Genomic DNA, 27,369 nt, shown 5'->3' on the forward strand with positions numbered 1-27,369 from the left:
GAGTCCTCAAGGCCCTAATGGTGCCTGCAGGGGAAAGCCGAGGTGTGGCACTCGGAGTGGCTGACAGCCTGAGCTTGCTTCTGAGTTGCTTGCTCTTCGCTTTGTTGTTTTTGTTTTTGCTTTTTTTACAGCAGTTTTTCCTTCCTTCCTTCCTTCCTTCCTTCTTCCCTCTCTCTCTTTCCTTCTCTTTTCTTTTCCTTCCTTCCTTTTCTCTCTCTCTTTTTCTTTCAACAGAGTCACACTGTCGCCCGGGCTGGAGTACAATGCCGCAATCTTGGCTCCGCCTCTGGGTTCAGGCAACATCCGCCTCTTGGGTTCAGGCGATTCTCCTGCCTCAGCCTCCCAAGTAGCTGGGATTACAGGTGCCTGCCACCACGGCCAGCTAATTTTTTGTATTTTTTATAGAGATGGGGTTTCACTATGTTGGTCAGGCTAGACTTGAACTCCTGACCTCATGATCTACCTGTGTTGGCCTCCCAAAGTGCTGGGATTACAGGCATAAGCCACCAAGCACAGCAGATTTTTTTTTTTTTTTTTTTTTTTTTGAGACAGTTTTGGCCCGTTGCCCAGGCTGGAGTACAATGGTGAGACCTCAGCTCACTGCAACCTCCGCCTCCCAGGTTCAAGCGATTCTCTTCTCAGCCTCCTGAGTAACTGGGATTACAGGCACCCACCACCATGCCTGGCTAATTTTTTTGTATTTTTAGTAGAGACAGGTTTTCACCATGTTGGCCAGGCTGGTCTTGAACTCCTGACGTCAGGTGATCCACCCACCTTGGCCTCCCAAAGTGCTGGGATTACAGGCGTGAGCCACCATGCCCAGCCTCGCTCTTCCCTTTGGATGAGTCTCCCAGCAAGAGGTGATGTAGAAGTTGTGATTCTGCTGCTTTTTCAGTCCAAATCCCTAGGGCATCAGTCTCTGAGTAAGGCGTGGGACCAGGCCTCCCAGTCTTGTGGCCTTTCCAGTGCCCTCCAGAGACTGGAGCAAGCTGGCAGTTGTGTATGGGTCAGTGGTCTTCAGTGGTTGCCTGGCAGCAGGGCCAGAAACCCCCTCTAAGATTTATGAGGCTGGTGGGATGTGAGGAGGTCCTCTCCTAATTTGCATAGCTACCAAATGAGGTTCAATTTAAAAAAAAACAAATTATTTTGCTATGTAAATGAGACCCTTGTGGTAAAAGACCATGTGCAAATCTTTGACTTTCTCTGAGCCCTGAAGATTGGGGCAAAGGGACTTGAGAGTGATGTGACAGGCTTCCCTGAACCTGTGGGGCTGGACCTGTGCTGCTGTACTGTTTGGAGGTGAATTGGGAATATGCAAATTATCTTGTCGCTGTATTCTCTGGGCCGGCAGAACCAGGCTTTGCGATAATCTGCCTGACCTTCTAGGTTTGATTGGATGCAGCTAAACAAATAACCTGACTGAGGCTCGGGGGAGGGTTCTGGGCTGACCGGGGTGTCCTCTCTGGCCCCAGTGCTGCACCGTCCCCACTTCCTGGGGGCTTTTCCTCCCACTTCCCTGCCCGAGGACCCTTTCCTGGCTCCTCCTCTGGGTTCCCCTGACATGGTTTCTGTTTCTCCACAGAAGGAAGAGGCCCAGCAGAAGGGACTTGCTGAGCCACCCCCCGTCCCACTCCATGTTGGCTGCGCTCTCAGGTGAGAGGGTGCCCAGAGGACTGCAGTGAGGAAAAACTAGACCCAAAGCAGCAGGCCAGGAGGGCGGCCATTTTTTCTAGGCTGGGGAGTTCTGTGAAATGGCTTTCAGGAGTAGCGGGGCTTCCCCCTCCTTCCGACGAGAGGTTCCATTGCTGATCTCCCTAGTCTGTGACTTCAGAGGTCATGACCCCTTGACCTTCACCATGACCTGAGGTATCTCTGGCCTCTTCCAGATACAGAGGTGAGTTAGACATACAGGTCCTGGATGCTGGCCAGACTTGGGTGGCTAAGGCCAACCCCTGATTTCTCTGACCTGAAGTGATTCAGCCTTCCACTAGTTTCTGACCAGCAGCCCTGACCCACTCCCTGCCTGATCTTAGAAGCCCCTGCCCTCTGCCCAGCCTCTGAGACTCTCCCCGGCCTCTTCTTTCACTGTCTAGGCTGGCATCATGCCCCCCCCTGCAGAGGTGACGGACCCGTCCCATGCTCCCGCTGTCCTGCACCAGCTCAATGAACAGCGGCTCTGTGGCCTCTTCTGTGATGTCACCCTCATAGCTGGAGACACCAAGTTCCCTGCTCACCACAGCATCCTAGCTGCTTCAAGTCCCTTCTTCAGAGAGGCTGGTCGGGGAACAGCCTTGGCCAGAACTCAGAGATCACCAGGACTACGGTGGCAGTGGGTGGGGCTTGGGGCCCAGAAAGTTATCCTGAGACTAGGCCAGCTGCAGTAATCCCAGCACTTTGGGAGGCTGAGGTGGGAGGACTGCTTGAGGCCAGGAGTTTGAGATGAGCCTGGACAACACAGAGACCCCATCTCTCCAGTTTTTCTTTTTTGAGACGGAATTTTGCTCTTGTTGCCTAGGCTAGAGTGCAATGGCATGATCTTGGCTCACTGCAACCTCTGCCTCCTGGGTTCAAGCGACTCTCCTGCCTCAGCCTCCCGGGTAGCTGGGATAACAGGCATGTGCCACTATGCCTGGCTGATTTTGTATTTTTAGTAGAGGTGGGGTTTCTCCAAGTTGGTCAGGCTGGTCTCGAACTCCCGACCTCAGGTGATCCTCCCGCCTTAGCCTCAGCCTCCCAAAATGCTGGGATTACAGGTGTGAGTCACTATGCCTGACTTTTTTTTTTTTTTTTTTTTTTTTTTTTTAAGCTGGAGTCTCGCTCTGTCCCCCAGGCTAGAGTGATTCGATCTCAGCTCACTGCAACCTCCATCTCCTGGGTTCAAGTTGAGTATCTGGGATTATAGGCATGCACTACCACGCCCAGCTAATTTTTGTTTTTTGTTTGTTTGTTTTGAGACAGAGTTTTGCTCCCACCATCATCCCTGGCTAATTTTTGTATTTTTAGTAGAGGCAGGGTTTCACCATGTTGGCCAGGCTTGTCTGGAACTCCTGGCCTCAGGTGATCTGCCACCTCGGCCTCCCAAAGTGCTGGGATTACAGGCATGAGCCAGCATGCCCAGCCGGGATACATGTATTGAAATCCTTTGAGACTTTTTATTGTTCACTTTTTTAGTCCTTTATATATTTTTCATGTATGGCCCTTATGAGATAGATGATTTCCAAATATTTTCTCCTTTTTTTTTTTGAGACAGAGTTTTGCTCTTGTTACCCAGGCTGGAGTACAATGGCGCCGCAATCTCAGTTCACCACAGTCTCCGCCTCCTGGGAACAGGCAATTCTCCTGCCTCAGCCTCCTGAGTAGCTGGGATTACAGGCACGCACCACCACGCCCAGCTAATTTTTTGTATTTTTAGTAGAGACGGGGTTTCACCATGTTGACCAGGATGGTCTCGAACTCCTGACCTCAGGTGATCTGCCTGCCTTGGCCTCCCAAAGTGCTGGGATTACAGGCGTAAGCCACCATGCCCAGCCCCCTTTGAAACTTTTTATTGTTGACTTGTTATAGTCCATTACATATTTTTCATGTGTGGTCCTTATGAGATAAATGATTTCCAAATATTTTCTTCTTTTGTCATTAGTTATTAGTTTATTAAAAAAGAGAGATATGGAAATGGTTTTTATTTTTTTTTTTTGAGACAGAGTTTCGCTCTTGTTACCCAGGCTAGAATGCAATGGCTCGATCTCGGCTCACCGCAACCTCCACCTCCTGGGTTCAGGCAATTCTCCTGCCTCAGCCTCCTGAGTAGCTGGGATGACAGGCACGCGCCACCATACCCAGCTAATTTTTTGTATTTTTAGTAGAGACGGGGTTTCACCATGTTGACCAGGATGGTCTCAATCTATTGACCTTGTGATCCACCCACCTAGGCCTCTCAAAGTGCTGGGATTACAAGCGTGAGCCACCGCGCCCAGCCTAATTTTTTATAATATATGTGTGTACATAAATTTTTTTGTTTTTAAGACAGGATTTTACCATGTTTGCCAGGCTGGTCTCGAACTCCTGACTGCAGGTGTGCCTGCCCTGGCCTCCCAAAGTGCTGGGATTACAGGCATGAGCCACCGCACCTGGCCACAGAAATTATTTACATGATGAAAGATTTCAGAAATTCAGTGGAATGGGCAGCTTCATGCTGATGCCATTTCAACAGTGACAGTCTACATACTTTCCAAGAATGTCACCATCTCCAAACAGGAAATAATCCTTGTCATCTAGAATTACTTTGATGCCTCCATACTCTGAGAGAACTTTGTCTCCAACTTTCAGGCTAACTGGTTGAATCTCTCCACTCTTTCCTTTAGAACCCGATCCAATGGCAACTACTCTTGCTTGCAGTCGTTTTCCCTGAGATTTTTCTGGAAGCATAATGCCTCCTTTGGTTATAGCAGCACTCCTTTCGACTAGTACTCACTCAACGAGTGGAGGAAACGTTTTTATGCTGTCCTGCCACGACTCCCTTCACGTTGTACTCTGCTCTGGTATACTGCCACAAGGAGAGACCCCCACCGCCAACCAGCCCTCATAACATGTGGAAAAAAAGCCCAAATATCTTCTGTTCTCTGCGTTATCTTTTTACTTTCTTGATAGTAGGCACTTTCTTGATCATGCTTTACTATGAAGCATGAAGTTTTAAATTTTGATGAAGTCCCTTTCATCTCTATTTTTCCCTTTGGATGCTTATGCTTCTGGTATACTAAGAATTCACTGCCTAATCCACAGTCATTAAGAGGTATCCAAGTTTCCAAGAGTTTTATAGTGTTAGCTCTTGAATTTAGGGATTTTGAGATAGTTTTTGTACATGGTGTTAGGTAGGAATCCAACTTCTTTTGCATGTGGATATCCAGCTGCCCCAGCACCATTTGCTAAAAAGACTATTCTTTCCCCATTTAATTAAATTGGCACTCTTGCGAAAAATCAAGTGACCATAAATGTCAGGGTTTATTTCTGAACTCAATTCTACTCTATCAGTCTTCATATGTACCTTTATGACAGAGCACACTGTTTTGCTTACTGTAGCTCTGTAGTAAGTTTTAAGATCAAGGAATGAGAGTCATACAACTTTTGTTATTTTTAAATATTGTTCGGGCTATTCTACGTCCCTTGCATTTCCATAGGAATGTTAGCATCAGCTTGTAAATTCCTGCCAAAAAGCCAGTTGGGATTTTGATAGGGATTATACTGAATCTGTAGATCACTTTGGGAAGTAGCGCTATTTAACAATACTAAGTCTTCCAATCCATGAACATGAGATATCTTTCATTTACGTCTTCTTACATTTCTTTCAGCCGTGCTCCACAGTGTTTCCTAATATTTTTTATTATTTAATTTATGAAAATTGACTTGAACAGATTCAGAGGTATGATGACATTATAATGACACTGCTTTACCCTGTTATTATCCTATAAAATCTTTAAAGCCAGTGAAAGCATATTCCAATATCTGTAAATCTTTTTTTGTTTACTCCCTCCAATTCCCTGTCTTTATCTAAATTAGACTGTGCACACAGCAGGGACAGTAGGAAAAAAAAAAAAAGAACAATTCTCCTACATCACATCCCAGTCATGCCACTTATTTCCCACATGACCATCATACAATCCAGCCACTCTCTCCAAGCCTTTTTGTGTCTGCAACCTGGGACTAACAAGCCCTCCCCTCTTAGGAGTGTTCTAAAGCCGCTATTGGCCAAACACAGAACTTGGTAAGGTACACAGCAGTCTCTCCATGAATGAGAGCTGTTATTAGGTGATTGTGGACAGAAGTGGGCTGTTCTTGGAAACCAAAGTCAACAGGTAAAAGGAGAAAAACAAGACTACCATGAGGAGCACAACACTCACAATGGCTTGGTTGAACTTGGACTCAATCTCCCCAAGCAGCCAGTCAAAGGCCTCTCCACTGAGCCGAAACTCCTCCGCCATGCGGCGGGAACACAACGTGGATCGCAGGTGGATGTTGAAGAGCAGCGTGGCATTTTCCTGGGCCTGCTGGCTTAGTGGGTCATCCCCATTCACGATCACCAGCTTCTTGCTCAATTCCTTGACTCCTGGGGACCAACTAAAGGTGAAGAGATTGTTAGACCAGGGCCCAGCAGTCTCCTTTCCCCTGGCCTGGCTTGGAGACCCCTCAGCAGGTACTCACCCTCTACCACTTTGATGGGGTGCAGGTCAGAGGGAAGGCACGGGTTGATGTGGAAGATTTTCTGATCATGTGCAGCAGGTTACAGGGGAGAACGACCTGAGGAAGGAGGGAATGGAGGGAGGGGTTGAGTCTGGGGACAACCATCCAGGGCGGCACATCTGCAGCATAGCACTTCCCACCCACACACACCTTGCTGTCTCCAGTTGGGAAGATGACCCTGCGCACCTCCCGATCCTCTTGCATCCGCTCAAATTCCCGCTCCAATTCATTCTGTATATGCGCGTTCCTCAGCACATCCTTCACCAGGTCTTCCTGCAGCGTGCACCGCAGGGCCCTCTCATTGGTATAATCAAAGCGGAACCTGAAATGCAAGGGGTAGTCAGTGGGCAAGTGGGCTGTGGGACCTTGGTCCCCACAAAAAGCACTGTGAGGCTCCCAAAGGTGCACAGCCGATCAGGTACAGTGGTTCAGGGGCAAGAATCCCGGACAGAGAAAGATCCAGGCTCAAGGACTGCCACTGGGACCTGAGTCCATGCCTGCCCCTCTGCAGTTGCTACACACACAAGCTACCACACCTGGCTAATTTTGGGTTGTTTTTTCTTTTTGAGACAGAGCCTTGCTCTGTCACCAGGCTAGAGTGCAGTGGCACGATCTCGGCTCACTGAAACCTCCATCTCCCAGGTTCAAGCGAATCTCTTGCCTCAGCCTCTTGAGTAGCTGGGATTACAGGCATGCACCACCATGCCCAGCTAATATTTTTTGTATTTTTAGTAGAGATGGGATTTCACCATGTTGGCCAGGATGGTCTTGATATCTTGACTTCATGATCCGCCCCCCTGGGCCTCCCAAAGTGCTGGGATTACAGGCATGAGCCACCATGCCCGGCCCAGTATTATTACCTTTTTTAGAGACAGAGTCTTGCCATGTTTCCCAAGCTAGGCTCCAACTCTCTGGGCTCAAGCAATCCTCCTGCCTCAGTCTCCCAAAGTGCTGAGATTACAGTCAGGACTCACCATACCTGGCCCCTGATTCATTCTTTTCAACATTGCTAAATATTAATTAAGCCTCTCCCGAAGATTGAGAATGTCCCAGTGGAGGTTCACCAGCAGGAAAAAACACCCAGGCTCCCAAAGGGAAACACTGTGTGAAGAAAGTGTTCTGGTCTAATGACCAGGCTCAACTCCAAGGCCTGAAGTTTCAGGAGGCTGAGTCTGGTCGCAGCCCTGGCACATAATCCCATGTTGAGGACTTTGCCCAAACATGCAAACAAAGAGTTTGGAAGTCTAGTCTATGTCACTGTCGTGGCCCTGCTGCACTAGAAAAATGACCCATTGGCCGGGCACGGTGGCTCACACCTGTAATCCTAGCACTTTGGGAGTCTGAGGCGGGGGGGATCACCTGAGGTCAGGAGTTCAAAACCAGCCTGGCCAACATGGCAAAACACTGTCTCTACTAAAAATACAAAATTAGCCGGGCATTGTGGCACACGTCTCTAATCCTAGCACTTTGGGAGGCCGAGGCAGATGGATCACCTGAGGTCAGGAGTTTGAGACCAGCCAGGCCAACATGGGGAAACCCCATCTCTACTAGTGTGCATGTCTGTAATCCCAGCTACTCAGGACCCCGGGAGGCAGAAGGGGTAGTGAGTCGAGATAGCACCATTGCACTCCAGTCTGGGTGCCAAGAGCAAAATTCCATCTAAGAAAGGAGAGAGAGGGGAGGGGAGGGAGAAAAGAGGAAGAAAAGAAAAGAGAGAAGAAAAATGACCCATTAGATAGTGCAGGACAAGGTCTCCCTGGGCATACCATAAGACAATGACATAGCAAGTGACAGTACTCAAAGAGGGAAGTGCTGGACTTCCTGCAAATAGGGACAAGGGGTCCCCAAATTACTAACTGGAGAAATAGATGACACAATTTGTGCCCTGAAATTACATTCCATTATTACATAGCAGTTTAAAATTACACAATTTAAAATGACAGTTTTTAATGTCATGCCTCCTGTGTCCAATGTGTAGGTGTCTCAAGGAACAAATACAAATGTGTATAGACCCAGGCCAAACATGGGGTCCAAACACCCACATAGCAGAGACAACAGAAGTAACACTAGCTGCAGTTTAAGCCACACCGGCAGAGGAGAAAGGAAAAGGATGAAATTATTCTTGTGTTTAGGAAAACTCTTTAACAGGCCTTTCTGGCTCGGAAATGTAAAGACTATTCCCATCATCCACATTCCCTGGGGCATAACCTAGAGGAAGAAGCTTTGATGAAGACGTTAAATTGGCCAGGCACAGTGGTTCACACCTGTACTCCCAGCACTTTGGGAAGCCAAAGTGGGCAGATCACTTGAGGCCAGGAGTTCAAGACCAGCCTGACCAACATGGTGAAACCCTATCTCTACTTAAAAAAAATAAAAATAGAAAAATTAGCTGGGCATGGTAGTGTGCACCTGTAATCCTAGCTACTCAGGAGGCTGAGGTAGGAGAATCGCTTAAACACAGGAAATGGAGGTACCGGTGAACTGAGATCACACTGTTATACTCCAGCCTGGGTGATAGAGCATGACTATCTCCAAAAGAGAAAAAAAAGAAGTTAAACTGTTCTACAAAGAGAGGTAATGGGAATGTGGGAGCTGACTCCTGGCACAGACCGCAAGGAATCAGGAGTTTGAAAGAAGAAAGTTTACATTTGGCATTCATGTGTACCCACATGGGCTTTCCTACTGCAAAGGACACTGACAAAATTAAGTCCCTGGTCCTTTCTGTAGCATACATAAGAACAAAATGGTAATTGTTAGGGACAAATAAAAATTTAAAAATAAAAGGGCCAGGTGCGGTGGCTCACCCCTGTAATCCCAGTATGTTGGGAGGGAGGCCAAGGCTGGCGGATCACTTGAGCCAAGGAGTTCGAGACCAGCTTGGGCAACATGGCAAAACCCCATCTCTACAAAAAATTACAAAAATTAGTCGGGCGTGGTGGTGCAGGCCAGTAGTCCTAGCTACTTGGGAGGCTGAGGCAGTATAATTACCTAAGCCTGGGAGATCAAGGCCGCAGTCAGCTGTGATGGCGCCACTGGCCTCCAGCCTCAGCAACAGAGTGAGACCCTGTCTCATTTAAAAAAAAAAAAAGCTCTTAAGCAGTCTGGGCTACTATAACAAAGCACCGATCAGGAACCATGGTTCATGCCTATAATCCCACCACTTTGGGAGGCCAAGGCAGGTGGATCACCAGCCTGGCCAACATGGTGAAACCCCATCTCTACTAAAAATACAAAAATTAGTCGGGCATGGTGTTGCATGCCTGTAGTTCCAGCTATTTGGGAGACTGCAACAGGAGAATCGCTTGAACCTGGGAGGAGGAGGTTACACTGGGCCGAGGTCATGCCATTAATCTGGGCAACAGAGCAAGACTTTGTCTCAAAAAACAAAAAAAATTAAAGACCTAGTTCTCTCTGTTGAAAATAACGGAAGAGACTTCTGCTTTAGAAAACTTGTAAATTCTTTCTTTTTTTTTTTTTTTTGAGACAAAGTCTCATTCTTCTTGCCCAGACTGGAGTGCCGTGGCACAATCTCAGCTCACAGCAACCTCTGCCTCCCAGGTTCAAGCCATTCTCCTGCCTCAGCTTCCCGAGTGGCTGGGATTACAGGCATCTGGCACCACACCTGGCTAATTTTTTGTATTTGTAGTAGAGACAGGGTTTCACCATGTTGGCCAGACTGGTCTTGAACTCCCAACCTCAGGTTATCCATCCACCTCAGCCTCCGAGAGTGCTGGGATTACAGGTGTGAGCCACCGCACCGGGCCATGTTCTCAGTGTTTAACCATATTCACTCATTTAGCATGTGCTAAATCTGTTTTCAATTATTCATTCCCTCTGTCTGCATGTGGCCATACAGTACACTAGAATGGGCAGAAAAGAAGTCATAAGACAGCAGAGGAACAGTGCTTTTGGGAGTAGGTATGAGACAAACTCTTTTCTAGGCAAAAATAACCCATGAAAATGTGTATGGAAAAGGCCAGATCCTACTATTATGCAGGATGGGAATCTGAACCAGAATAGGGTGACCCCAGAAAACTGGAAGAACTGGGGACCAGCAAATGGCAGACCCACAGTCCTGAGCACAGAGGATGCAGGACAGAGTGGACCTAGAAGATAAGAAAAGGAGTTGAGCCGGGCATGGTGGCTCACGCCTGTAATCCTAGCACTTTGGGAGGCCGAGGTGGGTGGATCACCTGAGGTCAGGAGTTCAAGACCAGACCAGCCTGGCCATCATGGTGAAACCCCATCTTTAAAAAAAAAAAGAAAGAAAAGAAAATGAATTGAATCCAATGAGGAGCAGAGACTTCTGGGAGGTCCAGAGGCTGGAAGGTGGGGCTAGAACCCCCTCTCACTTACCTCTACCAACAACTGGGGAACCAAGTTAATTTTGAGAACTGGCTCAAGAAAGCAGATTCACCTTCCACTGGCCTAGCCCAGACCGCCAGACATATCCACGAAGAGTCAAATGCTTCTAATCACTTGGATCAAGATCTACACAGGGACCTGTGTAGCAGGCTTCATCTGACTGATTAATGGATGGGTGACAAAGCCGGAGCTCTGAGTCATCCTTCAATGTTGACAAAGTCCCTCAATAGCTGTGGCCCAACTGCTGTTCCTGGATTTCCAGAAGACCTGATACCCGTGCAGAACCAGGAAACAGGGATAAAAATTAACCTGAAACCTACTGGAGCGGAAGGGGCTGCACTCACCTGGAAAAGGCAAAGTTTGTGGGAATGGCCCATGTATGCCAGGTCCCTAAGCAATTCCACACCGTACCCTAACACCTGACTGATGTTCCTGGGTCCCTAGCATTGTCTGTACCCGCTACGGAGGTTGAACAAAATGAGGTTTTCACTGCCCTGCCTCAGGCCTCTCTCCAAGGTCTGGCCCATGATATTTGGTGTACATTGGGACCCCAATGCCCAGATATTTGAAAGGAGGTGGGGAGCAAGTGTGGAGCTGCTTCATTTCCAGGTTCTAGGTAGCCTGGGGAACCCCTGGTCATTGACGGAAGTGCAGCGCTCAAAGGCGGTAATGCTCAGGTACTGGAAGGCATATGGGCCGCAGGGGGTCTAGCAGCGGGACATCCCTAGATCCCAGCACAGCCTCCCAGGCCGAAGCCGGCCCACTGCCTTCCCCACGTCCCAGCCCAGAAAAGCAGAGACCTTCCTCTGAGTTTGGAAGATGGATTCATCCTCCACTTCTTCCTAGCTCCCCAAAAGACCTGGAGACCTTACGTGTCCTCATCCATGTTCGCTCCAACCCACCCCAATCCCGCCTTCCCGGGAGGTCCAGAGAGGCCCCACCGCACCCACCCCGTTGGCCTCACCCTGGCACAGGCCCCTTTATTATCCTGCAGCTACTCTTGGACCGGGAGGCACAGCCAGTCCCCGCAGCCGGCCCTACAGCTCTGCTCGCAGGTTTCGGCTAGTCTGGGGCGGGGACTTGGGAGCGACTAAAACTTGCCAGGAGGGCGGGGCCGCAGACCTGTTTTTTAAAGGTCGGAACTGGCCCCGAGGTGCTGGTGGCCCTGGGTGGTCCCGGGAATCAGGCGGGACCCGGCTCCCCTCGCCTAAGCTGCTGGGGTGGGGCGGGGGGCGCCATGGGCTGCTACCGCATCCGCGTGGCCACCGGGGCCTGGCTCTTTTCCGGGTCGCACAACCGCGTGCAGCTGTGGCTGATCGGGGCGCGCGGGGAGGCAGAACTGGAGCTGCAGCTGCGGCCGGTGCGGGGTGAGGTCAGCGCGGGGAACTAGGGGACCGGGGCAGCGGGGCAGTGAGGCAGCGGGGACCCTGGGCCCAGGCCTGACTGGGCTCGCAGCGGGAGGCCAGGAGGCTGGGGGAAGGTGACAGCGTGATCTCGGGGACCGGGACTTCCACGGAGTTGGGACGCGCGGCAACGTCAGGGACAAGGTCCGGTCCGGAGCTGGAATCCCGGGCTGGGCTCAACTCCTCCCTTCCCCGCCTCCAGCTCCTTCTCCCAGTGACCCAGAACCTGTGTAAGTAAGAGGCCAGGGGTCGGACGTAAAGGTTCTCAAAGCACCCGCACGGGGAGAGTTCAGTTAGTGGAACCCACGTGGACAATGCTGCTCCAGGCGCTGTGGGCCCTCGTCCTCCGCCTCACTCCGGGCGCCTGAGGCCCAAGGAGCAGGTTGAGTCCGGGCGGGAACGATGCCATCTTTGGAGGCTCTGGGAAACAGGCTGCACAGGGGAGCAGGCCGGGTCCCTCCTACTAAGTCTGGCCTGGGTCTGGTCTGGGCAGGAAGAGGAATTTGATCGTGACATTGCAGAGGACTTGGGGCTCCTGCAGTTCGTGAAGTTGCGCAAACACCACCGGCTAGTGGACGACGCATGGTTCTGTGACCGCATCACAGTGCAGGGCCCTGGGGCCTGCGCGGAGGCGACCTTCCCCTGCTACTGCTGGGTGCAAGGCGAGGACACCCTGAGCCTGCCCGAGGGCACTGGTGAGCGGGCCGTGTCGGGGAACGGGGCGCAAGGTCCCGGGAACTGCTGCAGGGCTGGGAGGGCAGAGCTAAGGACGGTCGGAGAGGACTTAGAGGATGTAGGGAGGGGCCCAGGGCAGGCTAAGTATAGGGATCCCAGGGTGCTAGACAGGAAACAGGAAGGAGTTATCAATCCCCAAAGTTTCACACAGGCTAAGTGAGGCTGCACTGAGGCTGGAGGCAGGGAATAAGTGATCTAATAAGTTCCCATCTTCCAAGAAGGCAAAGACAGAAAGTGGGAGTTGCAGCGATCCAGGAAAACAGAGAAGCAAAGTAAAAGTAGGAAGAAGATGTCTAGGTGAATCAGAAGTCAGGTGAGGGGACCACATGGAACAGGAGGGGGCAGGTGACCCGAGAGCAGACAGCTAAGGGAACCAAATGATAGGATGTTGGTGAGCTGGTTTGGCTGGAATCACATGGAAGACACTGGTGAAGAACAAGAAGCCACTGGCGAAGCACAAGAAGCCACTGGCAGGCAGGAGGCAGGAGGAATGAGGATGGCAAGTACTGAATGTTTAACCATGGGTAATGAGTGAGAAAGAGATGAATACAGAGGAGAGTGAGGGTGGTAGGGATGGAAACATCAAATCTATGACTTTGAGTCAGGTGAGTGTGAGTGCAGAAATGAGCCAGAAGAAGTCGATAGATACAGACTATGATGGTAAATCCAGAAAGGTGAGGCTAAAAAAAAAAAGGCAAACGTAGAATCTTTTGAGAACAGGTGAAGAAGGTGTGGCAGGTGAGGTTTAAGGTGTGAAATTAATCAAAGCATTTTGTAGTAGACAGTAGGCGTAGGCATATAGGTGACTAAGATTTCATCACCTTAATTAAGGTGATTTTTTTCCAACCATAGATATTGATGAAATCAGGCCAGGTTGCGGAAGATGAGTGAAGGAGCAAGCATGAGTGAAGGTGGCAAACAGGAAGATTTTCTCTACAGGCAAAGGATGAGGGCTGAAATAAGAGAAGGCAGGAGTGCAAAGTTGGCAAAGATGGGATAAATTTGTCTCAGGGATAATCAAATGAGGCAAAGCCAGAGATAAAAGCAACTGTGCAAGGCTGAACACATGGAACACAGCTACCCGCAGGGAGATGAGGACAAGAGGCCAGCACAGGACCAGACAGTGCCATGTGGCCAACTGTCCTGATGTCTCCCCAGCCCGCCTGCCAGGAGACAATGCCTTGGACGTGTTCCAGAAGCATCGAGAGAAGGAACTGAAAGACAGACAGCAGATCTATTGGTGACCACTCACCCCTTAAACTCCCCCCACCCATTGTCCCACCCCTTCCCTGACCCTGCCCCCATCACTGACCATGACATCCTTCCTGAAGCTTTGTCCCCAACTCCTAGCTGGGCCACCTGGAAGGAAGGGTTACCCCTGACCATAGCTGCAGACTCTAAGGATGATCTACCTCCAAATATGAGATTCCATGAGGAGAAGAGGCTGGACTTTGAATGGACACTGAAGGCAGGGTGAGAAAAAGGCTGGACCTCAGAGTGGAATAAGGGCTGGGAGGTCCATGAATGATGGGGGATGGTGAGGGACCAAGAGATCGGCTGATGAGTTACCTCAATACCTGTCCTAGGGCTCTGGAGATGGTACTTAAACGTGTTTACACATTCCTGAGCTCCTGGAACTGCCTAGAAGACTTTGATCAGATCTTCTGGGGCCAGAAGAGTACCCTGGCTGGTCAGTGTTTCCCCTAGACCTCCATAATCCCTTAAAGGTCCTTTGGATGACCCAGCATTCTCCACAGTCTCCTGTAACTCCTCACAAGAAGAGACTTTATCATGTCCGGTCAATTCAGAGAGGCCTTGAGAATGAAAACACAGAAAGCTGGGTTCAGGGTGGCCCATATGCCTGAATCCCTGGGGTAGACTCTGGAGGAGAAGGATATGCAGGCTGTGGTACATATATCCTCCTTCCACTGCCCACCACAGAGAAGGTTCACCAGTGCTGGCAGGACGATGAGCTGTTCGGCTACCAGTTCCTCAATGGTGCCAACCCCATGCTGTTGAGACGCTCGACCTCTCTGCCCTCGAGGCTAGTGCTGCCCTCTGGGATGGAAGAGCTTCGGACTCAGTTGGAGAGAGAACTTCAGGTACCTCCCCTTCTCCTGCCTGGCACTGTTCTCTCCTTAGTGTGGTGAGAACAGACAGAGAGAAACCAAACTGACTCAGAGGAAGGAAGGCTGCAGTACTACACTGCCCCTTGGTGCAGTCTTGTGCTGGAAAAATACAGAAATAAAATATGTAGGGGAAAAAACTATGAGGAGCTCCCAGCACGAAGGGGAAAAAACAGAAAGGATCCCCAGCACGCAGAGAGGGGCTGGATATGTTGGCAGGAACAGTGACATTCCCTGGCCACGGTGCTCTGAACTCCAGTGTTCATGGGCAAGGAGAAAGGTGAAAGAGCCATCAGGTGTGGAGAATTGGGGATGCTTTCTAGAAAAAGAAAGCGGGGTTTGGAAGCAATAGACTGTGCTGAGGAGGACAAGCCTGGGCAGAATGTGTGCGTGTGCATGTGTGTGCTATGTGCAGTGGCAGGGGTAGCTAGAAGAAGCCCTCTGAAATATTTGGCAGAGGAGATGTGATTTGAATAGGGAATGAAAGAGCATTTGCTGAGCTGATGGCAGCCAAAACCAGAGTACAAACCATTCGGGGATGATCAGAAAGGGGCCTGGCCTTTGACAGGGGGTCAATTTACAATGCCTGTGATGCCAACTGGGTTGAACAGGCCTGGTTCCAAACCCAGATCTGAGACCACACCTCCACACACAAGGCATCTACCCTCACCAGGCTGTTCATTCATTTTAAGATAAGAGGACCTGGACCAGGTGCTCTAGTTCTCCCAACAGGACCTGGAACTGACACAGGAGAATGGCAAGAAGCTAGACTAAATGTCTTGCCCTGGCCGGGTGCAGTGGCTCATGCCTGTAATTATGCACTTTGGAAGGCTGAGGCGGGTGGATGACCAGGTCAGGAGTTCAAGACCAGCCTGGCTAAGATGGTGAAATCCCATCTCTACTAAAAATACAAAAATTACCCAGGCGTGGTGGCGGGTGCCTGTAATCCCAGCTACTCAGAAGGCTGAGGCAGAGAATTGCTTGAATCCGGGCGGTAGAGTTTGCAGTGAGCCAAGATTGCGCCACTGCACTCCAGCCTGGGCAACAGAGCAAGACTCAGTCTCAAAAAAAAAAAAAAAAAAAAAAAAAAAGTCTTGCCCTTTGCCCTGGTCCTGTGGCAGTAGACTTTGAATTCTAGAAATGGATACATCCCTCCTATCCCCAGAACGGTTCCCTGTTTGAAGCTGACTTCATCCTACTGGATGGAATTCCAACCAACGTGATCCAAGGAGAGAAGCAGTACCTGGCTGCCCCCCTTGTCATGCTGAAGATGGAACCCAGTGGGAAGCTGCTACCCATGGTCATCCAGGTGAGGGCGCTCGGCCTCCCCAACAACACTGTGCTCTGTTCATCTCAACCTTTGCTCCCAGGGACCCAGCCCCCTGGTTCTTGGCTCCTAAACCCCATCCATTGTCACTCAGTGAGACCTGTCCTCATGTCACACTATTTGCCTGTACCCTAGTCTCCCCTGACTCACCCAACTAGAAGTACTTGTTCAAGAGTCAAAATGGCCTCATGGAGTTTTTGTCCCATATCCAGTGGTCCTCAAACTTCAGCATGCATCAGAATCACCTGAAGTGCTTGGTGAAATGCAGGTTTCTGGGTCCCATGACCAGACTTTCTGATACAGTATGTCTGGGATGGGAACTGAGAGTCTGCATTTTTATAAGTTCCAAAGTGATGCTGACTACCAGTTCAGTACCAGACTTTGAGAATCCCTATTTAATCTCTCAGTGGCCTCTGACTCTGAACCCTCACCATCTCTTGAATATCTTTGCTCTCAATTTTTTTTTTTTTGAGACAATCTCACTCTATCACTCAGGCTGTAGTACAGTGGCGTGACCTTGGCTTACTACAACCTGTGCCTCCCAGTTCAAGCAATTCTCCCACCTCAGCCCTCCCAGTAACTGGGACCACAGGCATGCACCACCACGCCCAGCTAAATTTTGTATTTTTTGTAGAGATGGGGTTTCGCCATATTGCCCAGGCTGGTCTTGAAATTCTGGGCTAAGTAATCTGCGCACCTCGGTCTCCCCAAGTGAAGGGCTGGGCTTATAGATGTGAGCCACCACGCCCGACCTTCTCTCACTATTCTTAACAGTCAGTTGACAAGAACTGTCAGTAATCTCACACCTCCTGCTTCTCCTTCACATTCCACCACCACATGAGCACCAACCCCAAACCGACAGATTTCTCCCACGCCACTGTGAAGGCCTCCTTCTGGACTCCCTTCTCCCAGTCTCGCCTGCACTCCATCTGACATCAGGGCTACAGATAGCGAGAGGCAGCCTGGGAGGGGTCACAGTCCTCCCAGTAGGCTACAACTTCCTAGAAGGCAATCTCACTTAGTCATCTCTGTTTCCCCAAGAATGCTGACTATAATGTCATATACAGAATGGGAGTTCAATCTTTTCTCTTTTTCCCAGATTCAGCCTCCCAACCCCAGCTCCCCAACCCCAACACTGTTCCTGCCCTCAGACCCCCCACTTGCCTGGCTCCTGGCAAAGTCCTGGGTCCGAAATTCAGATTTCCAACTGCATCAGCTCCAGTATCACTTGCTGAACACTCATCTGGTAGCTGAGGTCATCGCTGTCGCCACCATGCGGTGCCTCCCAGGACTGCACCCCATCTTCAAGGTACTTACTTATTAGTCTATTACATCACATATCCCTCAGACCCCAGAGAGAGGAACAGCCCAGTATCAAATCATATTGCTGCAGCAAAAACTCTTTGTAGCAATTTGTGAGTGAAGACAAGACTATATCAATATCTTGAGATGTTAATTTTAATTAAGTTTATTTTAATGAAGTTTAGTCACTTAACATTCTATAGGAACCCTCTGAAATTCTGAGATCTAACAGTCTAGCAGTGCGCTCACAGTAGGGCTTGAAAACTATTAGTAAAACCCAAGCCGTATTCCTACCTTAGATTTAGTATTTAACCAGAAAAACAGATTTAGCCCGTAAGAGCCAACCAGAGAACATTATCTGGAACTAGAGTTTGGAATCGCATGAGACAGCCTGGAACAGTCTAGTACTCATGAAGAATGTACTCATGAGGAGTCAGCTAAGTAAAAAACAGATCAAAAGGCAAGGAAGAGCAGCCAGCAAGCCGCTCATACCTGCCCAACAGTAAGGTGGATAGAGATGTACACTAGCATGGTAATGACAGGAACAAAAAGGAAAAAACCTAAAACATAGCAGATGAAACAGTAGCCACAGTGTGCCTGGGTGCAAGACAGAGAAAAGCCATCAGTACAAGCTTCTGCCACACCTGTATGTCCATGGGGTGGGTATGCTGTACTAACCTAGAAATACTGTGGTTTGAAGAGCTGGGTGTGGTGGCTAACGCCTGTAATCCCAGTGCTTTGGCTGGCCAAAGCAGTATAATCACTTAAGACCAGAAGTTTAAGACCAGCATGGGCAATATAGCAAGTCCCAGTCTCTAGATTAAAAAAAAATTTTAATAAATAAATACTGTAATTTTATAAAACAGTGAGTTCAGTATATATTGCCAGGGAGAAGGCAAAATAAAACCTGTGTTTGCTTTAAAAAAATGTTCTCAAAATCTTGATGATACTTTACATATAAGGAACTTGGCAGAGGGGGCACAAAAATGATACAGGCTTACAAACCAGAGTAATTGTCAGAAACAGTAAAGTTAGAACAAGCCAGAGTCGGCGAAAATGAGGTGTTTTGTTTTAGGTACACGGAGTTAGATGTATTGGTAAGATACACAAGTGAGTCCTGGGTAAAAACAACTGAATTGTGTTTCAGCTGGCGGCCTCCACCCAGATCCCCCAGGCCTGGCCAGTATAGCTGTGCCACCTCTGGAGTGACCCCTTGGTAACAGAGACAAGATGGAGACCAGCCCGATTAATGGCATATTGGATTTAATTCATCTCAAGCTGTGTCCTGTGTCCCCATCCTCTGCTCCACTTAAACAACTGAAGCCTCTGTTCACCCAGTTCCCTTTCCTAGTTCAGCCCTCTCGCTGTCTCCACTCACCACAGTCATGCCATCCCCTGGCAGACGGCGGACTTGCTGGTGGATGCACATGACGGTTAAGTCTGCAGATGTCCTAACAGTGACCTGTGCAGCCTCTGGCTTTGGACTGCTGGGGTCTCAGTCCTGAATCCTGGCCTCAGTAATTTCCAGATGTCCTCACATGTTCCATCGTGAGGTTGTTAAAGGTGAAAATGACTTAATAGTGTGACACAAGCTAAATGCTACAAAAAACATTAGTTCTTGCCTTTTGTTTTTTGGAGATGGAGTCTCACTGTGTTGTCCAGGCTGGAGAGCAGTGGCGCCATCTCAAGTCACTGCAACCTCCGCCTCCCGGGTTCAAGAGATTCTCCTGTCTCAGCCTCCAGAGTAGTAGGGATTACAGGCACTCACCAATACGCCCAGCTAATTTTTGTATTTTTAGTACAGATGGGGTTTCACCATGTTAGTCAGGCTGGTCTCGAACTCCTGACCTCAGATGATCTGCCCGCCTTGGCCTCCCAAAGTGCTGGGATTACAGGCATGAGCCACCGCACCTGGCCTCGCAATTTTTTTTTGGAGACAAGTTCTCACTCTGTCACCCAGGCTGGAGTTCAGTGGTGTAATCATAACTCACTGCAGCTTCAAACTCCTGGGCTGAAGCAATCCTCTAACCTCAGCCGTCAGAGTAGCTGGCACTACAGGTGTGTACCACCATGCCTGGCTAACTTTTTTTTATTTTTTGTAGAGACAGGGTTTTGCTATGTTGCCCAAGCTAGTCTCAAATTCCTGGGCTCAAATGATCCTCCTGCCTCAGCCTCCCAAGTAACCTGGATTGCAGGCACATGCCACCTCACCCAGCTAGTTCTTGCAATTATTACTATTAGGGACTGTTCATCCTTAGGCATCTCTCCTCATGCGGACTTTGGGCTTGTGACATTTGGCATCTTTCATGAATCTTCTGAAAAGCTTCAGATTAATGTGAGTTGCTTTGATATCTTAACACCAAAGGTATCACTTGGGTCATTGCCAATATCCAGCATCAACAATTCAGACAAACAGCAAAACTGCTTGAAACCTGCATATTAGCTATGTGGAAAGGAGGAAAAACATTGTAAGATTTAAAAAAAGAAGAAGAAGAAATACAGCCAGGCACAGTGCCTCACATCTGTAATCCTAGCACTTTGGTAGGCCAAGGCGAGCAAATCACAAGGTCAAGAGATCGCGACCATCCTGGCCAACATCGTGAAACCCTCTCTCTACTAAAAATACAAAAAAAGTAGCTGGGTGTGGTGGCACATGTCTGTAGTCCCAGCTATATGGGAGACTGAGGCAGGAGAATCAGTTGAAACCAGAAGGCGGAGGCTGCAGTGAGCCAAGATCGCGCCACTGCACTCCAGCCTGGTGACAAAGCAAGACATTGTCTCAAAAAAAAAAAAAAACATGCATGTTAAGAATCAGGTGGCCTCTTTTTAATAGCTAAGGAAAAAAAGGAGAAGAGGGACCCAACAGTGCCTAAGTAGAGGTGGAGAAAGATTTGCTTAAGCAAGAAGCTGAGGCCAAGTGTGGTGGCTTACGCCTGTAATCCTAGCACTTTGGGAAGCCAAGGCAGGTGGATCACAAGGTCAGGAGTTCAAGACCAGCCTGGCCAAGATGGTGAAACCCCGTCTCTACCAAAAATACAAAAATTAGCTGAGTGTGGTGGGGGGCAGCTGTAAACCCAGCTACTCAGGAGGCTGAGGCAGAGAATTGCTTGAACCTGGGAGGCGGAGGTTGCAGTGTGCTGAGATCATCCCACTGCACTCCAGCCTGGGTGACAGAGCAAGACTCCGCCTCAAAAAAAAAAAAAAAAAAAAAAGCAGGTAGCTGAATGGAGCTCTTCTAGTTCTGACCAAAAGTTCTCTCCCAACCCGTCCCCTAAAGAAACCCAGCTCTGAACCAACTAAAAGATGGAGATGCAGCTTTGCTAATGAGTAGAGAGGCTAGTTTAGGAGAATGTGAATGACAGAGGAGGGAGCAAAGAAAATCACAAGGGGCTGATTCATAAGACACCTATATTCAAGGTGAAAACAATGAAAAGGACAGCTACGATTCCAGGACTCTTGTGTGTACTGAACACTCTCCATACATCACTTAGGTGAGCATCACCACTGCCCCTGAGATAAGAGAGTCTATTACTGCCCCCTGTTGACAAATGAAGAGATTGCAGATTAAAATGAGGCATAAAGTGTAGGTTAAAATTCTGATCAGTCTGGCTCCAGAGCTCAACTCGCTGAGAAATTGGAGAGCACAAGAGTGAATGATCAGAGCAGCAGGAGACCAGCCTGTCAAGGAAAGCAGCAAAAGGAGAAAGTGCTATGCTGGGTGCCAGGCTCTACCAGGAAGGACCCAAGCATGGCCTCCACTAAGCCATGCCCTCCAATCTCCTCCTCCCCAGCTCCTGATCCCCCATATCCGCTACACCATGGAAATCAACACCCGGGCCCGGACCCAACTCATCTCAGATGGAGGAATATTTGATAAGGTGAGAAGGGTACAGGGCATGGGACTGCCTCATCCATCTCTCCATGAGCTGACACTTTCAGGATATAAGACCCATCAAGTGGGAATGTCCTCACTCTTAACCTGTGAACCTATCCATTTTATACCCATGTCTTCATATCTGGAAATCCCACATCTGCCCTTCTTTATGGAAGATGTGATGGTTCTCCAGCCCTGTTTCCCCTCTAAGACCTGTCATCTCCTGTCCCAGGCAGTGAGCACAGGTGGAGGGGGCCACGTGCAGTTGCTCCGTTGCGCGACAGCTCAGCTGACCTACTGCTCACTCTGTCCTCCTGATGACCTGGCTGACCGGGGCCTACTGGGACTCCCAAGTGCTCTCTATGCCCACGACGCTTTACGGCTCTGGGAGATCATTGCCAGGTGAGTAAGGAGGGGAAAAGGGGGCCTCTGGCCTGAGGCCAGTATGGGGCAAAAGCAACGAGGAAATTAGAGGGTCCAGACAGGAGAAGCAGAGAATTCAATCCTGGGGAGAGATGAAGAACAGTGAGGACATGGTGGGTGGCTCTGAAAATGAGGAGACTGGGATGGGGCAGAGAGAGGAGGTGAGGGGAACTGTGGGGGGAGAATGGGAGGGGTCTGGAAAAATCAGGATTTTCTGAGGATGTATGACAGCAACTCTGAGAATTCCTAAACATCTGCTTCCATGAGATGCTAGTGTGTTTAGAGGGCTGTGGATGTCCCAAGGCAAGCTCTTTTCCCAGATACTAAGGAAGCGTTGGGCAGATGTCACAGAAAGAATAGAGGCCAGAGGCCAGGGCCTTCTGCTCTCAGAGGCTCAAGCACCTTCTCCCCCGGGCAGGTATGTGAAGGGGATCGTCCACCTCTTCTACCAAAGAGATGACGTGGTGAGTGGGGACCCTGAGCTGCAGGCCTGGTGTCGCGAGATCACAGAGGTGGGGCTGTGCCAGGCCCAGGACCGAGGTAAGATCCGTTCCAGAGACAGAAGCGCTGGAGAGACTCTGCCAGGGCCCCTTCCCAGCCCTGTCCTTCTGGGACAGGACCCCAGCCCCTCATCACACCTCCCTCCCTCCACACAGGAAAGCATGTGCATCCCACTCCCACCTCCTCAGACTCAGCACAATTCTAGAGACCCAAGGGCTGTCCTCCTTGGAGACCCTGGCCATCAACCCCTAGTCCCACCTCACCCGTCACAGATGCCCCTGAGCTGCCATATCCTGGCACCCACCAGGCCAGAGCCACAGCCATGAGGGGTCTACACAGTCCCTCTGGGCTCACAGTCTCTCTTGATGGTTCCCTGTTTTCCTACCTGAGGATGTAAATGGGAAGATTTTCCCTCCAAAGTCCCCAATGACCCACCTGGCTTTCCCTCCCTCTCTTCCTATCTGCTACTGTCCAACACACCCAGAGGGTCCAGGGATCCTGCACACCTGCTACAGTGCAAGGTCAGCTGTGGATGTGAGCTCAACCCTATATGTGCTTTGCCTCAAACCCAAATTCAGCACCCTGATCCTAGGGGCTCAGATTTCTTTGGCTAACCCAACCCTCCCTCCCTAATCACCCCCTGGCTAGAATCGCCACTATGTTTAGTCAACCCTCACTCCCTACATTTGAACCTTTGAGGAAGAAATAGCCTTTGCTGAGCTCAAGCTCATCACACAGGCACCAGCATGGACTGCTGTCACTCATCCTTCAGCCTCTCCCTCTCACACTTCAGACCATCTGCCTCTGTGGGACAACGAAAAACATTTACTGGGGAGCCTTTATGGCCAATCCTGGGAATGTGGCAAACATCCTTACCCTGGAGGGATCCTCTCCCTGGGGAAGCTGGTTGTGCCACCCCACCCTTCCAGGACCAAATTCTCTCTAGTTCTTCTCTGTACTGTCCCTTAGGCTCCTAGTCAGTTTGGACTACTATAAACACTGGTGGGGCATGGTGGCTCACACCTGTAATCCCAGGACTTTTGAAGGCCAAAGTGGAGGGATCATGAGGTCAGGAGTTCCAGACCAGCCTGGTCAACATAGTCAAACCCTCTCTCTACTATAAATACAAAAATTAGCCAGGCATGGTGCCGCACACCTGTAGTCCCAGCTACTCAGGAGGCTGAGGCAGGAGAATTGCTTGAACCTGAGGTAGATGTTGCGGTGAGCCAAGATCACGCCATTGCACTCCAGCCTGGGCGACACAGCGAAACTCCATCTCAAAAAAGCACTATAGACTAGGTGGCTTATAAAGAATACAAATGTATTCCTCGAAGTTCTGGAGGCTGGAAGTCCAAAACCAGGTTCTGGTGAGGGCCCTTTTCCAAGCTGCAGACACCCAATTTCTCCTTGTATCCTCACATAGCAGAGAGACAGCAAACTAGCAGTCTGCCCTCCACTCATAAAGGTATTAAACCCATTCAAGAGGGCTGCACCCTCATGCCCTAATTATCTCCCAGAGACTCCACCTCCAAATACCATCATAATGGAGATTAGATTTCAATATAAGAAGAGCCAATGACACTCAGTTTCTGACACACGTTAACTTTAACCTCCACTAACTGGCCCCCCCATTCTCTTTCACTTCACATAGCCCACCTCTGTCTAATTTTCCCAACAGACGTTTTAAGAGGCAGTGTGCTAATTAAAAATGGCATGGGATTAGCAGTCGGGAACCTGAGTTCAAGGTCAGCCTCTCCCTTTTTCCAACTAGCCTTCCTGACGGTTTATTCTCTATGGGCTTTGATTTTCTTATCTATAAAATGAGAGTAATTATATTTATTCCAATCAACTGATAAAATTATCGGGTCTCCCAGCACTTTGGGAGAGCTCTCCCAAGGTGAGGAGATCACCTGAGGCCAGGAGTTCAAAACCAGCCTGGCCAACATGGTAAAACCCTGTCTCTACTAAAAATACAAAAATTAGCCAGGCTTGGTGGTAGGCACCTGTAATCCCCACTACTTGGGCAGCTGAGGCAGGGGAATCACTTGAACCCAAGAAGCAGAGGTTGCAGTGAGCTGAGATTGCGACACTGTACTCCAGCCTGAGCAACAGAGCAAGAGTCCGTCTCAAAAAATAAAAAAAAAATTATCAGTCTCTGAACCCCCACATTCACTGTAAAATGAGTGGCCAGAGATAACCCCTGTGGAAAGCCCCTCTTAGCTGTGACACTGGAAATCCATGACTTCTCCTGTTCCCCACCTTATTTAACACAGACTTGTCATTCTGTCCAGGAATAGGAGTCAGCATTCTCTATTCTTTCTTTCTTTCTTTATTTTTTAATTTTTAAATGGCGACAGGGTCTTACTCTGTCACTCATCTTCCAGCAATTCTCATGCCCTGGCCTCCCAAAGGGCTGGGATTACAGACATGAATCACCAGCCATGCGTCCTCAATTCTTAACCACTTTTTGAGGCAAGGGATATTTGGTCACTCAGAACTTTTCAGCCCCAGTCCTTCCATATTAACAATAATTATTACTTATTGAGCATGTATTACCTACCAGGTGATTTTGATACATCATCTCATTTTCAATATAGCTATTGCCCATATTTCACAGGTGAAAAAACTTAAGTTCAAAGAGGTTAAGTAATTGGCCTATGGTAACCAAGTGTAAGTGATTCAGCCAGGACTCAAACCCATGTCTGATGCAACTATATCTAAATAAAATGAACAAATACTCATCAATTCTAAAATATGGGCATCCCAAAAGATCAGCCTTTGTTTCTCTCCTCTTATGCCGTGGCTTCTAACTCTAATTCCTTTCCTGCACAGGTTTCCCTGTCTCCTTCCAGTCCCAGGGTCAACTCTGCCATTTCCTCACCATGTGCATCTTCACGTGCACTGCCCAGCATGCAGCCATCAACCAGGGCCAGGTATGGACAGCTGAAAGCCCAGGTCCCTGAGGGCAATGTCTGGCGCCTGGGAGGCCTGAGGGAGAGACGGGAGTTCAAACCCTAAGTACCAGGGTTCTAGTGTTACAGTTCCTTCCTCCAGCTGGACTGGTATGCCTGGGTTCCTAATGCCCCATGCACAATGCGGATGCCCCCACCTACCACCAAGGAAGACGTGACAATGGCCACAGTGATGGGGTCACTACCTGATGTCCGGCAGGCCTGTCTTCAAATGACCATCACATGGCATCTGGGTCGCCGCCAGCCAGACATGGTGAGAGGGCACTCTTAGGAGAGAGAAATGACAGTTAGAAGGAAACATCAGAGTAGGGGTCTGGGCTCTAGGTTCGATTGTCTTTAGAAACTGACTGATGATCCCTTTGTTCTGTCTCAGGTGCCTCTGGGGCATCACAAAGAAAAATATTTCTCAGGCCCCAAGCCCAAAGCTGTGCTAAACCAATTCCAAACAGATTTGGAAAACCTGGAAAAGGAGATTACAGCCCGGAATGAGCAACTTGACCTGCCCTATGAATATCTGAAGCCCAGCTGCATAGAGAACAGTGTCACTATCTGAGCCCTAAAGTGACCCCACCTGCAAGACTTCACATCAGCTTTAAGACTGACATTTCTCTCTTGAATTTCATACTTTCTCCTGAAGTCTCTGGTGCTAAGGCTCTATTTCCTCCCCCAGGTAAACTCCCTACATTAGTATCCCACTAACCCAGGGGAGCAGTAAACTTTCTCTGCAAAGGCTAGATCATATTCTAGCCACATAGTCAGTTAAAGACTCAGCTCTCCTGCTGCAGCATGAAGGCAGCCACAGGCAATATGGAAATGAGCATGACTATGTTCCAATAAAACTTTATTTATGGACACTGAGATATGAATTTCACATCACAAAATAGTCTTCTTTTGGTTTATTCAACCATTTAAAATGCAAAAAAAAAAAATCCACAAACAAACAAATGTGCTTTGTTTGAGACATAAACAGGCAGGCTACAGACCAGATTTGGCCCGTGAACCCTGCACTAGCCTGAGGCCCTGACCCTGCTTCCAAAACATCCAAGACCATGGAGCAGGGGGATTTCTTAGAAAAATCAACCACCTCAGCTTCATGCCTGGTGGCCAGCATACAGATTCCTGACTCTATTCTTTGGCAATTTCCTTCCACCCATATTTCTCCTATTCACCCATGTACCTCAAAAGTGTCTGAGTAAGAATAGTGTTTTTAGGGCAGAATAAAAACCACTGCCCCAAAATGGCTTCCTTGCCCAGACAGTCCCAGATGAGAGGCATATACTTCATGTTTCCAGGCTACTTTCCCAGCCCCTTTAACACTCTAGGATCTATGTGTTTCCCACATTCCAAGTTCTCTTTTGCAAGCCTTTTAAGAACAATATGCACAAAATAAATAAGAACTACAAAATTATTCTAGCCAATGACAGTGTTTCCTTGCTTGGTCCTGGGGTCTGAGGGTCAAATGATCCCTCTCAATTATTCTGAGGTCATTGTCCTCATTAGAGTGGGTACAACTTGCTCAGTGCAAAATTGGGTGTCTGTGTGTGCGTGTGCGTGTGCGTGTGTGTGTGTGTGTCCCTCTGCGCCCAGGCTGGAGTGCAGTGGCCCCATCTCGGCTCACTGCAACCTCCGCCTCCTGGGTCCTGGGTTCAAGCGATAATCCTGCCTCAGCCTCCCCAGTAGCTGGGATCACAAGCACACGCCAACACACCCAGCTAATTTTTGTATTTTTTAGTAGAGACGGGGTTTCGCCGTATTGACCAGGCTGGTCTCAAACTCCATACCTCAAGTGATACTCCCGCCTCGACATTCCTATTTCTAAATAATTATTACAGATCTGTCACTCACCAGTTAAGTATACAAACAGCTTTTTTTTGCAGGGGATAACCTATTTATATTTTTTAATGTTGTGTTCTACGTTATTCAAAAGACCTATTATCAGTTTCCCTAGTTTAAAGTAGAGAAGCCAAGTGACATCTTTGTATATTTAACAGAACTGCCCACCTTCACAACCAGCTCATAGTCTGTTTTTCCTGGACTTTTCCTAACCGCCCATTTTTCCTGGATCTGGCATCTAGAGTTACAGTATTTCAAATGTGATGATAAAATATTG

General features: G+C 49.0%; 2 protein-coding genes across 3 annotated transcripts in view; one reads left to right on the plus strand and one right to left on the minus strand.

Moving 5' to 3' along the window:
• The window catches only part of LOC100407909 (DNA-directed RNA polymerase II subunit RPB1-like), a 71,576-nt gene that overhangs the window by 43,907 nt on the left and 300 nt on the right, over positions 1-27,369 (minus strand). The window contains 4 exon segments of the mRNA XM_078372839.1: positions 5,892-6,108; positions 6,193-6,288; positions 6,382-6,553; positions 25,445-25,525. Coding sequence (XP_078228965.1) covers positions 5,892-5,972 — 81 coding nt within the window. The 5' untranslated portion in view covers positions 5,973-6,108; positions 6,193-6,288; positions 6,382-6,553; positions 25,445-25,525.
• ALOX12 (arachidonate 12-lipoxygenase, 12S type) lies at positions 11,752-26,667 on the plus strand. Of its 2 annotated transcripts, XM_002806810.6 has the most exons (14): positions 11,752-11,968; positions 12,493-12,694; positions 13,893-13,974; positions 14,085-14,207; positions 14,321-14,424; positions 14,676-14,836; positions 16,026-16,169; positions 17,287-17,496; positions 21,281-21,367; positions 21,596-21,765; positions 22,205-22,326; positions 25,120-25,220; positions 25,342-25,512; positions 25,633-26,667. In XM_002806810.6, exons 1-14 carry the CDS (start codon positions 11,834-11,836, stop codon positions 25,810-25,812), a joined length of 1,992 nt encoding a protein of 663 aa, XP_002806856.3. In that variant the 5' UTR covers positions 11,752-11,833; the 3' UTR covers positions 25,813-26,667. The 2 variants fall into 2 exon arrangements, with proteins under 2 accessions (XP_002806856.3, XP_078228966.1); XM_078372840.1 differs by having other exon boundaries at positions 21,281-21,765.

The sequence above is a fragment of the Callithrix jacchus genome, chromosome 5, assembly GCF_049354715.1.
Source record: "Callithrix jacchus isolate 240 chromosome 5, calJac240_pri, whole genome shotgun sequence".
NCBI classification, from domain to species: Eukaryota; Metazoa; Chordata; class Mammalia; order Primates; family Cebidae; genus Callithrix; species Callithrix jacchus.